This window comes from Calonectris borealis, chromosome 1 (genome assembly GCF_964195595.1).
Source record: "Calonectris borealis chromosome 1, bCalBor7.hap1.2, whole genome shotgun sequence".
Lineage (NCBI taxonomy): Eukaryota > Metazoa > Chordata > Aves > Procellariiformes > Procellariidae > Calonectris > Calonectris borealis.
In genome coordinates this window covers 118,077,902-118,090,935 of record NC_134312.1, presented here as the reverse complement: position 1 = coordinate 118,090,935, position 13,034 = coordinate 118,077,902, and the positions used below count along the sequence as shown (strand labels likewise).

The window sequence follows — 13,034 nt, the reverse complement described above, 5'->3', positions numbered from 1 at the left end:
TTATCTCCACAATGCCCGTAAAAAGTTATCAGCCACTAATATACCCCAGATGGCTTTTAAGCTGTAGTTTATAACAGCCATTTTTTTTTCCTTAAAACAGAAGGAAACCACTCCCTAATAATTTAAATTCGGGATAATTTCATACAAGAAAAAAGTAACCGTGTAAGAGTCGGACTTTAAAAAAAAAAAGAAAGAAAGAAAACCACACAAAAACCAATGAGTCTTGGTATGAAATAGAGAGCTTTCTGCACCAAACTCGCCTGCTTAAAACAGGGACCCGTTGTTGCAAGCGCGGCGGGAGGGCGGGCTGAGCCGCGCTTTGCCGCTGCCGCCCCGCGGAGCCCCACTGCCGCGTCTGCGCTCCCACCGCGGCGCTTTGCGGGCGGGGGGGGACGGCGACACAGGCAAACCAGCCCCGCGTCCTTTGGCAGAGGGGAAGGAGGGGAAGGAGGCAAGGGGGCAGGTCATGCGAAGATGAAGCTGTAACCCCCCGGTGCGGAGGGCAGGCGGGGAGATGCCACGGAGCGGATGCTGCCGGCAGCCCCGGGATGGGGCTGGCACCCCCAGCAGAGGGGAAGGCGCTCCTGACCCGCACAGGAGGGGTGCGAGGAAACATACACCTGGCGCTTGTACCGCGAATTTGGTGGCAGGCGGCTGCGCCGCTTCCTGGGCTCGGTTGCGCTGCACGGGTCTCCGCGCAAGGAGCCCTGCCCCGCAGGGCGCATCCCTCTCCCCGGCAGCAGGCTCAGGGGAGGCAAAAGCCGATTTCTCTCAGCCGGGGCACTCAGCCTGCTTTCAGTTTAATTGCGTGTAAACCAGGTAGCGTAAATGTTCACTCTCTGCTCCAGTCCCCGCAGGTCGCGGTGTGCCAAAACTCCGCAGGGTTTCCAAAACCGAGGATCCCCTCTGTCCTGTCCCCGCCCCGCCCTGCGCGCCCCCGGGAGAGAGCCGGCGGCGGCGGCGAGGGGTGGTGGGGGCGGTGGGTGCCGGGGGCTCCCGGCCAGCCGCCGCGCAAGGCGGCTCTCCCCGCGGAACCGCGTCCCAGGGGATGCGGCGGGTCGCGTTCCCCCGCGGTACCGCAGCCCCCCGTGGGCTCTGGCGGGGACAGGCGCTGCTGGCCGCAGCGGGCCGAGCAGGCAGCGGCCGCCCTCCCCGGGGGTCGCCGCGCGGCCCCCCCCCGGGCTCCCCTCCGCCGGGCCGACAGCGGGCGGCGGGCCCCCTCTGCCGGCCCCGCTGCGGAGCTGCACCGAGGGCCGCCCCCGGGGCCGCGGCCGCCGCCTTGCGCAAGGCCCGGCGGCGGGCAGCAGCCCCAGCCCGCTCCCCGCGGCCCTTTCCGAGCCTGGCTCCCCGCGGCGGGAGGCGGCCCCGGTGGTGTCGCCTCCGCGGCCGCGCCCACCCCACGCACGCACGCACGCACTCCCACCCACGCACCCACCCCGCCGCAGCTGCTGTCGCTCCCTTTCAAAGCCCGCCCGGCCCCGGGGGAGCGCGGCCGGCCGCCGCCGCGGCTGCTGAGCTGGCGGGGGCGGCGGAGGGGGCGTCCCGGGGGTGGCCGTGGGGAGGGGCGGCCTTGCCGGCGGGGATGCGGCGGGCACACGGCGAGACCGCGGCGGGGAGAGGAGACACGGGCGAACGAGGGGTGTGAAATTTCATGGAGGGAACCCCACGCTTGTACTAAGAGCGCAGCGGGGACGGGCGGGGGCTCCGCCGCCACGGCGGCAGCGAGTCGGGATCGCCCCGTTCCCAGCCCAGGGACCGCCAGCGACAGGCCCACGACATTCGCGACCAAAAAAATTAAAAAAGAAATAAAACCACCAAAAAAAACCCCAACCCCAGCCCAGCCCGAAAGGACAGCCACGCCTCCACCCAGCATCCTCGTTACCGGCTCCGCGGGCCCAGGTCGGCTGGCGGGGCAGGCGCCGGCTGCCCGCTGCTGCCCGTGCAGCGCTGCCCGCCCGCCGGCCCGGCCTCGCCTCCGGCGGTGCTGCCGGCAGGCCCGGCCGGTGGCTGAGCTGTGTCGGTGGGGGGAATGTCCCCCGGCTCGGGCCCCGGCGGCCGCCGCGACATGTCGAGGGCGGCCCTCGGGGCCGCGTTCTTGTCCGCGGTGGCGAGAGGCAGCGGGGCGGACGGGGGACACCAGCCCGGCGGCGGCTGCCTCGGCGGCTGCCGGTCCAGGTGTCCCTCTGTACGGCCGCGACCCCTTCCGCGGGGAGGAAACGCCCCGGAGCAAACGCCGCCGGGAGCTCCCCCGGGGAACGCAGGGCTGCCCAGCGGGGTGCGCGGCCGGCGGTGGGCGTGTGTCGGGGCGGCGTCCACGCCGCTGCGGGCACCTTGCGGGCACCAGCCGCTCCTCGGGGGCGGGTGGTCCGTAAGTGAAGGGCAAGCGGGACCTGCACCGGGGACAGGCAGAGCCGGGGGTCGCGCCGCTCTGCCTGCCCTAACGCCCTCCCGGCAAACCGCAGGCGCAGAGCACCCTGCACATGGCTTTTGCGGTGGGCTGGGGCAGAGGCAGCCCGCGGTCCTCCCGTGGGTGCGCGTGTGTGCGCGGTTGCGGTGTCCGCGGCGTCCCGCCGACCCGGCGCTCACCCCCCGCGCCCCACGGTAGCGGCGGCGGCGGGCGCGCCAATTCCAGGAGCCCCTGGCCCGCGGCCGCGCCCTGGCTGCTCCCGGAAAGGGCTGTGATTGGCCGGCGCCCTCCCCGTATGCAAAGCAGCCGGGGGAATGACATTCCTCCGCACTCCGCCCGCCGCAGCCAACTCGCTCCCGGCCACCTCCATTCATCCCGGCGGCGGCGGCGGCGGCGGCGGCGGCGGCGGCGGGCGCGGGGCGGCGGGCGCGCCGGGCGGGCGGCGCGGACCCCAGCCCAGCGCGGCGGAGCGGAGCGCGGAGCGGCCCGGCCCGGCCCGGCCCGGCCCGGCCCGGCGGAGCGGCGGTGGCCCGGCGCCGTGGGCGGCCGGCCGGCCGGCCGGCAGGAAGCCTGCGTTCCCCGCGGCTCACGTGAAGACCCGAGAGCTCTCCGCTGTGGAAATGCGCTTTCTCCGAGCGGTCGTCTGGGCTGGAGGCTGTAACTTCTAACCCCGGCTGGCAACTCTGGGGGTTCGATCTTCCCGGTTCTTTCCGTTCTCTCTCCGTGGGGGTCAGAGGCTCCTCCACCCCCGCCCGCCGCCAACTCCTGTTTTGCGGAAGGAAAGCTTTCACTCATTCAAAAGTAGTGGCTTATTTTTTTTTTAATCTTTTTTTTTTTATTGTTGCTGGTTGGGTGCTTTTGGTTTTCAGTGTGTGCGTGTGCGTGGGGGCTCTCCGCGCAAGCTGGCAGTATCCATCCCGCTGGCTGGAGGCGGCCGAGAGAAAAGCCATGTTTCCGAAAGCAGGCTTCCACCTGCTGCGGTTAAAATATTGTTAAGCAGCCGGTTCCTGTGGCCGAATTAGAGGAAGACTGCCTCAGATACCGAAAAAAAAAAAAAAAAAGAATTGGCATGACTGCCGAAGTTGTTGCAGACTGTTGGTTTGACTGCTGAGGAGGACGTGAGTGAGAGAGAGAGAGCGCTGTTGCACACACAAAACCACAGAGAGAACCCACAATTTAACCAACATCCCCAAACCCAAGTTTTCAACTGTGGACCTTTTAGCCTCAGAGCTTGCGACCTTTCTTTAAATTGGTGAAAGACGTTATACCAAAGACAAGTACAAAGATAGAGATTTAAAGCTTGAATGCCATGCACTGAGCTGCTTTTCTTTTCTTTTCTTTTTTATTTTTGTGCAAGAATGATTGAAAGGTCATGACACGAGTACTCTTAGAGCAACAAGAACCAAACTACTGAAGCTGATTTTCAAGGCTGCTTAAAAAAAATCTTGCCGAGAACATTAATGGATTCCTGTTGTGTTTAAATTCTCTACAGATTATATTGTAAATATTTTATGAAGTAGAGTATATGTGTGCGTGCGTGCGTGTGTGTACGTGAATATATGTACAGTTGTAGCTAGCTGACCTTTGATCAGAAAGTCTAGCTCGCGTACTGCCTTCTCTGAAGACCGACCCCGAATTGCCCTCTCTTAAAGAGCGATTTTTGCCTACGGAAGACGCCGATGTATTTTGTTTTCTCTTGGGACTGTAGAGAAATCACCTGGAAGAAACTGATAGGCAACTGACTCTCTGGGAAGCCCAGGCTTTGCATGCGTTTCTGACCGCGTCTTGTGTTTGACTTGCCTAATTTTTTCCACGGTGCTTGGGAGTTTGGAAGGAGCTTGCCCCCCGATAACTTTTTGCGTCACGGCCACAGACTAGATGCACAGGCGTCGCGGTAAAGCCCCGCACGGACGACCCTTTCGCTTATCGGATTAACGTGATCTGTTCCGCAGCGCCAGGAAGCCAAGAGTTAAGTCTCGGCGTGCTCGCTATCTCAGCCGCCTTCAGCAAAAAATTAACTTTGGGGACTGGCGTAGAAACAAGTTTCCCCCGGGTCCGCAGCCTGTATCCGTTTATGTTGGTCCCCAGAGAGCAGATCGCTGAAGAGTTACGCTCGTTTCGCTGTTTTGTAAAAACTCTGTGGAGGTCTTTCACTCAAAAGGCTTGTTGTGATGCGTATCCCCGTAGATACCAGCACCAGCCGCCGCTTCACGCCGCCCTCCACCACGCTGAGCCCGGGGAAGATGACCGAGCCGCTGCCGCTGCCCGGCGCCGAGCACAGCGGCGCGCTGCCGGGGAAGCTGCGCAGCGCCGACCGCAGCATGGTGGAGGTCCTGGCGGATCACCCCGGGGAGCTGGTGCGCACCGACAGCCCCAACTTCCTCTGCTCCGTGCTGCCCACCCACTGGCGCTGCAACAAGACGCTGCCCATCGCCTTCAAGGTACGTCTGCCGGCTCCCGAAAATCGCGCTTCTGGGGGCAGGGGCGGCGGGGTGGGCCGGCGGGGAGGGCAGGGCAGGGGAAGGGAGGGCAGGCTGCGCGCCCCGCGGCTGGGGGGCACGGGGCCCCGACCTCCGGGCTCGGACCCGCAGCCGGACCGGGACCCAGCCGAGTCGGGGCAGGCGGTGGGGCGCAGCCGGCCCCGCGCCTCCTTCCATCCTTCCTTCCATCCTTCCTTCCGCGGTCGCTGCCACTCGCGACAGCGTGGGAAGGCGTGGGGCGAGCGGGCGCGGCGCGGCTCTCGGCCGGGCTCCGGGCAGGAGCGAGCGGCGGCAGCTGGGGCATGCGATGGGTTGGGCAGGCTCCCTCCAGCCGCTGCCTCCCTCTTCGGCCCATTCATAACTCCGGTAGTGAGGGGCGGCTCTGCTCAAGGAGGGAGGGGGGGTAAAAAAAAGAAAAAAAAGGCCAGACCCGAGGAGTTTGTCTGCCCTGGGGACCAGATGCCGGCGCAGCCCGTTGCAGACGGATGCAGGCGTCCCGGAACTGAAGGAGCCCCGGGCTCCCCGAGAAGCCGCCCACACCGGCGGCGGGTCCCTCCGCAGGCAGCCCCCGCGGCCCAGCGCCCTGCCGGGGCTGCCCCGACGGGGGACACGACCCGCCCGCAGCCAGCGCCTGGCGGCACCGGCCGGCCCCGCTCCGGAGGTGCCGGGCTTCCCCCCGCCGGGCTGCCAGGGGCGCTTACGAAAAAACACCTTTTCTTTTTTTGGCTGTTTTTTGTAAGAGTAAATGTCGGGGCCTACCCTGGGCAGACCCTGCGGCCGCTTGGACTTCTCCCTGTTTCCAGAGCCCCTTGCTAAATCTGTACTCGGTAGCCCAAGTAAAACCGCGGCAAAAGATGGGGGGGGAGCATACCCCGGCTTCCCCCCCCTGCCACGGGCCGCCGGCGGCGGTGCTGCGGGGCGGTCCGAGGCCGGGGCCGGGGCCGGAGCCGGAGCCCTGCCGAACGGTGCCCCCCGGCCGGCTGCGGGCGGGGAAGGGCGGCGGGGGATAATTGCTGCGCTTTCCTCCCTTACCCGGCCTGCTTTCCCGTTACCCCGGGTTCAAGCAAAATTCACCACCCCCTCCTTGGTCACGCTCTTTTTTGACTTGGGTCTACCGCTAACTTCTTGAATGCTTTAGTTTTCTTGCTACTAATGTCGATACGCTTCCGAGTAGGGAAAGGAAAAGGTAATTATTCTCGTTACCCTCTTCTTCGAGGCGGGAGCCGCAGAGGCGTGCAGCTCCCTAGGAGTCCCGGGCTTGGATTTAGGATCGGGATTTGTGAAGTTCGTGCTTTCTTTTGCTGTCACTGCTGGAGTCGGACCGCCTCAGTACAGCTTTTCGGAAGGCGACCAGACCCGAGTCTTTCTGAGGACTTTTGAGGAGAGGAGAAAAGATGGAAAAGGGAATCAGTTCAGCTCCCAGAACTTTGGGAAATCCCGCTAAGGAGGCGGCTTTAGGGAAAAGTAGTACTATGTCTGGAGAGTCTTCTTGTTTTACGCATATATGAGGCTGAGGAAAGGGAGGAACTAATCGGCAGGGTCGGTTCCTAAATTCACACATTTAGATTAATTATGATACTGTCACCCACGCACTAGGCAACTGCTGCTAATTACTCGGGAAGCTCTCCTCCTGGGAGGCAGAGTTACCGTGTGGAACAGGCGTGAAAACCCGCTCCGCCCCGCCGGGAAGGGAGATAAGCGAAGTCCCCAAACGTGGCCGGTGTTTCTCCCGGGAGTCCCCTGCGGCGGGAGGCCTCGGCGGCGGCTCCCCGCCGCGCCACGCGTGGCCGCGCCCGTCCCAGCCCCGGTCATCTCACGGCGGGGAAGCGGGGGGACAAGAGGCGGCTCTTCCCGCTCCTGCGCGGCCGCCCAAGCCGCCGGCGGAAAGCGGTGCCGCCGCCCGGCCCCGGCTCGCCCCGCTGCCGAGACGCCGGGAGCCGCAGGGTCCGGCAGCGACCGGGGCCCCGCTCCCCCTCGCCTCCCCGGGCAGGGGGACTTCTGGGGCAGGCGGCTGCCCCGATTGTGTGAAAATTGCCCGCGGAAAACGAACCCAGGGGGCTGGTTTCGAGAGGTATCCAACGCCGCTCTCATTTCTCGCCCCCCCCGCCCCCAGCTAGTGCAGCCCTCTGCTTTAACTAGCAGCCCGCTCCCCACTTCTGCAAACAGAGCAAAGGGTCAGGTTCTCCAAACAGACGAAAGCAAGCGTTTCTAACACTGAGGTAGTTTAACCTAGAAATACGCAAGTAAAAAAAAAAAAAAAAACCCAACCAAAACCAAACCGGGAGAGAGTTTCCTTGTGAGCTCCTGAAATGTTGTGCTGGGAGGCACCTGCTCGCTGCTCCTCGTTCCCCCCAAAACCCTCCCGCCGTGGACCGCTGAGAAATGAGTCCCGAAATAGTTTGCCACGTATAAAGCAATCTCATTGGTTTTATACTAAATATTGAATATTCGGAAAGGCATTTTTGGAAGTCGTTATTTTTAAGATCATTTGGAACAGGAACTAGAAAATTCAGTTCAGATCCTTCTAGTGCTGCTAATACCTTATTTGCATCTGACAAAAAAGCGCCGAGTTTTATCAAGTATTTGCCAGCAACCATTGCATCAATAAAAAGAGAGACAGAGCGTTTTCTCTTCACGTTTCCTTTGAAAAATTCACTCATGATGTTTGATCTTTAAGATCAGGATATTATTTCAAACCAAAATGATCATTTCCATGAACTATTTTTTTTTTCTAAAATAAAGAATGATTCTGAGAAACTTGGAGAAAAATACATAACAACTCCAGTAAGGTGCCATATAGATTCATTGACCAAACGGTGTTAGGAAAGAATCTAAATCTTAATTTAAAAGGCCAATTTTGTTTGATTGATGCAGCAGAAGTAGGTAATTTAGATACCCGGCAGCGCTGCAACTGTGATACTCTTCTCATTTCTCTGGAAATACATATTTTTAAGAGCTGAAGAGTACAACAATGTACTAGATAACTCCAGTCAGCAAGTCCCAACTTATCTGTTTAGTCTTTTTTCTAATGTAAATGTTTGTATTTCTTTTTCTATTGTCTGTGACTTTTAACTCTAGTTTCTTTTCTGTGCTGTGTAATTTTTATACTTGTTTCTAATATTTTCTTCACGCGTCTTATGGCTGAGGTTGCCTTCAGTGTAATTTGAAAACGGTGATTTAAAATATTTGTTCTGTAAGAGACAACTGATCCTGGATTCATGAAGGTTTTTCATCTTTCAGAATGCTAGCATATATTTCCTTGAACAAGCACGCAAACATTTGCATCACAGGGAGGTGAGGGTAATGCCCCGATTTTCCCCTTTCCCTTTCTTGTGTCTTTAATATATGTGCATGCATTAAGGTTTTACGGTAGCTTTTTAAGAACTGGATGAGTGTGTTGGGTTCGCAGTTGCTGATCTTGTGAGCCAGCGTGCCTCATGACACAACGCTGTGCAAGGAGAAAACTCATGAGCTTCAACGTTTCGAGCAGGTCAGTTTTATGCCAAGATCAGGGAAACATGAAAAGCGCAATGCTGAGCCCAGCACAGGCCACACGCATTACGGCACACAGAGGAGAACAAAAAACCAAAAGCCTGGGCCGCAGAGGAACGGGAAAGAGGAAGTTGAAATAGATACGTAAAGAGGGAATTTTGACACAGTGATTTTAACTTTGCATGTGGAAGTGAAAATAAGGGTTATCGGTGACAACCGGGAGAGCACTGAAGTGAGAAACGCAGTCCCCTGTAGAACGAAAAGCTGTGAAATACCTGAGGCTGGAGACCTCTCTCATATTATGGGAGGTAGCTATGGCTGGGGAATAAGCATCAGAGACCGATCAAGTAAAGGAGCCACTGATCCTCTTTGGAAAGAACAGTGTGATTAGAAACTAATAGAAATAAGACCGGGCCGTGACAAGTTTGAGCCAACTATAACTGCATGGACATAAGCTAGAAAACACTAAGAGGAAGGAAAAATACCGAGCTGCAACTCAGAGGACATGATGCAGGACTACTTCCTCTTAGAATGTGTAAAAGAGGAAATAAAAACTAGCTAGATTTTTTTTTCTCTTTTTTCTTTTTTTTTTGGTAGTAGCCCTGAGGTCGCTACTGTAGACTTAATTGAGGGAACAGCAACAGGATCTAAAAAAAGTATGGTAGAGGACCTAATTCAAGCTCTTACTTTTGTGAGAGTAAATCTAGAGACACACCAGACATCCATTTGATTATAGCAGGGTAAAATTGTTTTGAGAATTCAGTCCTGCTCAAGAAGATAAGGTAAAATTAAATTTTTCATCCTTTAACCAATGTGAACATTGTAGACACAAGTCAGAAAATTTAAGATTAGAAAACTATATGTCTCTCAGCATATCACATCAGAAATGCAGCGAATCCTGTGTTCCTAAATATTTGTTTGGTAGGTGCTGGCACCAAGGAGCTACAGCGCAAACATTTCGGACGAGGTGAAAGGCTTTGTCTGAGCGATTGCATATTTCATTAGTTCAGATCACAATTTCCATCCATCAGGTTGCGGGTGAGGTCTTAAGTCAATGATTTGCTTTCATGCTTCTAAAGGAAAAAAAGAAGTTGTTCAGCAAGGTGTGATTAAACATTCGATTGAGGCCTGCTTTTCCATGGACTTATTCTGAATTTATGCTGGGGCAACTCTGTTCAGAGCGGTGGGAGGAAAAGCTGGGGAACCAGTGCAGCTCTGACCCTCTGCACCCATGAGACGATTGGCTTGGGTTTGTCTTCTCTTGAATTTTACATTTCCATGGTGGTGCTGACTTTGCTGTAGCTTAAAAGTAACGCTACTGATGTAAATCAGACCAGAATCAGTTGATTTCAAGTTGATAAACTTGAATTTATTTAATGACAATTACAGAAGTATATTTTGGAAAGCTTATTTCATGTATTTTTCATGTCGGAGTACACATTGTGCTGTGTATTTCAATGTAAAAACTTTTCTATAGCTCCACAAACTAGGGATGGAAGCGATTCCTGTTTTCCCCAAACAGCTTCTTAGTCTACATAGATTTTTGCTGTTGCTGCTTTTTCCTGTTTTATCATGTTACTTGTTGATCTTCTGCGCCCCAAATTAAATGTCGCGTAAGGAAGCTGAGGCTTCTGCTCCTTGATTTCGTAGGTGGTGGCCTTGGGAGATGTGCCCGATGGGACGCTGGTAACGGTGATGGCTGGAAACGATGAAAACTACTCTGCAGAACTCAGAAATGCCACGGCCGCCATGAAAAACCAAGTAGCAAGGTTCAATGACCTCCGATTCGTGGGTAGAAGTGGAAGAGGTATGTGTTTGTTCTCAACTACACTTCGGTCATGTTCACCAGTTATGTCAAGTTCTGGTTACGCGGAGGGAATTTGAAGACGAGGTCTATCGAGTTTTCTGTGGCAGGGAATGCTGCAAGATCTGGCGTAGGCCGATTCCAAAGGCACAGAATTAGCTATAAGGTTTTCGTGCTTTATCCTAGTCTGTCCTCTGTGTCACTTCAATTTTTAAACAGTGACATCTCATTTGAAAAAAAAAATCACATAGACAGCAAGTCACATTTTGACTCCAGGAGCCATCCCGTCAAATTTAGAACAGCACAATATTACCCGTGTTTAAGTTTAAATAATGTATTTTCAATTTAAAATGACAATTTTCAGTTTGTGTAAAGACTCATGGCTGTCTCGGGGCTCCCAGGCACTCTCTGCAAAAGCTGGTCTCTGTAACAGAGCGAGTCAACCTAAAATTACAAGCAATTCCCGCACAGATCTAAAAATTTTCTGGCTTCATCATGACCTGACGAAGGCACAGGGCACTTTTTCTGACCTTTCCTTCTCTGAAATAGATATGGAACGATATGCAGTAGTCCTGTTATTTAATATGCTCCTGCAAGGTGCATAGGATAGAACAGAACAGAACAGATGAGCTTAATATCTGACTTGCTGTATCTCTGTGATAACCAGTAATTACTAGTACATAGTAAATAAAAAGGCCTTATGAGCGTAAGTAACAAATAAGAGTCGAAGCTGACTTAGACTAGAACTATAAAAAAACGTTGTTAGGAATCTGCAAATAGTATCTGACACGCGCGGCTCACGTCGCGTGTGAGCGTGCAGGTGTACAAAGCTTGATCGAAAAGCCCATAAAATCCACAGAAGGACCCTTCGCAACTTCACTCTTTGGCTCCGGTCCATAATCTTAAACCCCATAAATTCCAAGCAATCATGTTTACCTTTCTATTACAAGATTATTTTAAGCACTCCTCTTGCATTACTGCCCTTGCTGCTGAGTGGAATCCCTTTGCGTGGGTCAGGGGCGTTCAGTCAAACCCACAGCAGAGAAGCTGGTGAGCTGTTGCTCAGAGAAAGCTCGGAGAAAAGACCAGCTTCTCTCTTTTAAGGTCAAGAATGAAAAACTGTCGCATCTTCCGTGTGACTTCATGTGATAGTTACTTAGGTATTTTCCTTCTGTTTCATTCATATCTTTAAGTAAAATCAGAATGTAACATTATGGTGTTCCAAGCACAGCAGTGTTATTTAGGGACAATTCAGTGCTGTAACACTCACAAATCAAAATTATAGTGTCTACTGCTCTTAAGTAGGTTTCTGTGTACTACCTTTTTGAGCAATTTGTGCGCTGGTGTCTCTCTGAACCAGATGAAATACTCGGGGCTCGCTGACCCCTCCTCACCATTTTCCCCTCCCTCTCTCCCCGCGTTGAGCACCCGAGCCCTGATCTCCTGATCTCCTGATGCGTGGTTGCATCCGTGGCTCTTACAAACAGGGACGGAGTTATAAGCATGCTTCAGGAGCGTTACAAAGGTGACCCACTTCTGCTCGCTCGCTCTCGAAATGTTTTATTCCAAATGGGAGATGGGTCAGGCTTCAGACCGAGGAAGTTATCCTGATTATACACAACAGCCTTTATTTGCCTTTGAAGTGAAATGCATCTGCAGATGTTCTTCCAATATAAATATAGTCAGCAATTGTGGAAGAACATGGCCCTATTGAAACATAGATGCAAGCAGAAGAATAAAATACCAACCCGAGCCCTCTGTATCCTGCAGCATTTTCAGCTGAGGATACAGAGGGAGACGACTTTTAAATCGTGTTGTTTGGTCTGTCTTCAAAATGCACTTCGTGGAAAACACGGGCAGCTGAGAACGTAGCTTCGTAATGCTAGCAAAGAATAATAATAGGGTAATGCAGAGAAAATTATATCCATTTACTGAAAACATGAGAGATGCTGTAATGTCTAAAAGTATCAGTCATTAAACATGTTCATTTGTTATATTAAAGGTTCCACCTTTTCAGTAAATGGAATTTGCATTATGATTCAGAGATGACTGTTTAGAAGATTCAAATGAATAGCTGGCAAAGTGGCAGAGAAGCTAATAAAAACAAACCTGTAGTTCAGTTCCTGGCCATGGTAGTGAAGCTAGAAATCATAACAGTGAATTGTGTGGGTTTCAAGGTCAAAATCCAGCGTCTGAGAGAGAACAGTCCCTATTTATGCAGAAAAGCTTGGCAGGGAGTGTCGCTGAGCCCCTTACCATAACCCGTTGCTAGTAGCCGGTCACTCATGCACAGACATAAACCTTGTATGTCGTAAGATATTCAGGTGCTCGGGATCCTTTAAGCGACGGAGTGATTTGGGAACGCTGCATGCTATTAGTCAGTCTTCGAGGCTAAATCTCATCACCTCCATTGGCTGCCCATCTTTGGAGCGAGTGACTAATGTATGCTTTTGTTTACTCCTCGAACAGGGGATTGTTTTCCAAAGGTGGGGATTGTTTGCATTTGGTACGGGATTCTGAGGTGCTGTTCTGTTGAATTTGTATAAAGCCTAAAGCATAAGGTAGCTGCTTCAAAGGGCATTGCTTCCTTTGATACTTCTCTAGAGGAAAATTAACCAAAACTTTGTTTGCTGTGTAATATTTGAGTTTGAATAAGTTCAGTTGCCACCAGTGATAATGCGATGCCAGGAGTGTTATGTGAAAAGTGATTGAAAGTTCACGTCGGTTACGGTCACAGTGGACGCTCTTTGTGTACCTTGGGCGATTTAAAATCACTGCTGGGGAATAAGGAACAGCTTCGACCAGTGACAGTTCCCTGTGCATCGGTTATCGCCCGAGTGTAACCATCCCC

General features: G+C 54.0%; 1 protein-coding gene across 6 annotated transcripts in view; it reads left to right on the top strand.

The window, feature by feature from the left end:
* RUNX1 (RUNX family transcription factor 1) overlaps positions 1-13,034 on the top strand; it is a 174,212-nt gene that overhangs the window by 92,954 nt on the left and 68,224 nt on the right. For all 6 annotated transcript variants that reach the window (XM_075172226.1, XM_075172256.1, XM_075172246.1 and 3 more), the window contains 2 exons: positions 4,595-4,848; positions 10,030-10,186. In XM_075172226.1, coding sequence (XP_075028327.1) covers positions 4,595-4,848; positions 10,030-10,186 — 411 coding nt within the window. The remainder of the gene's footprint in view (positions 1-4,594; positions 4,849-10,029; positions 10,187-13,034) is intronic.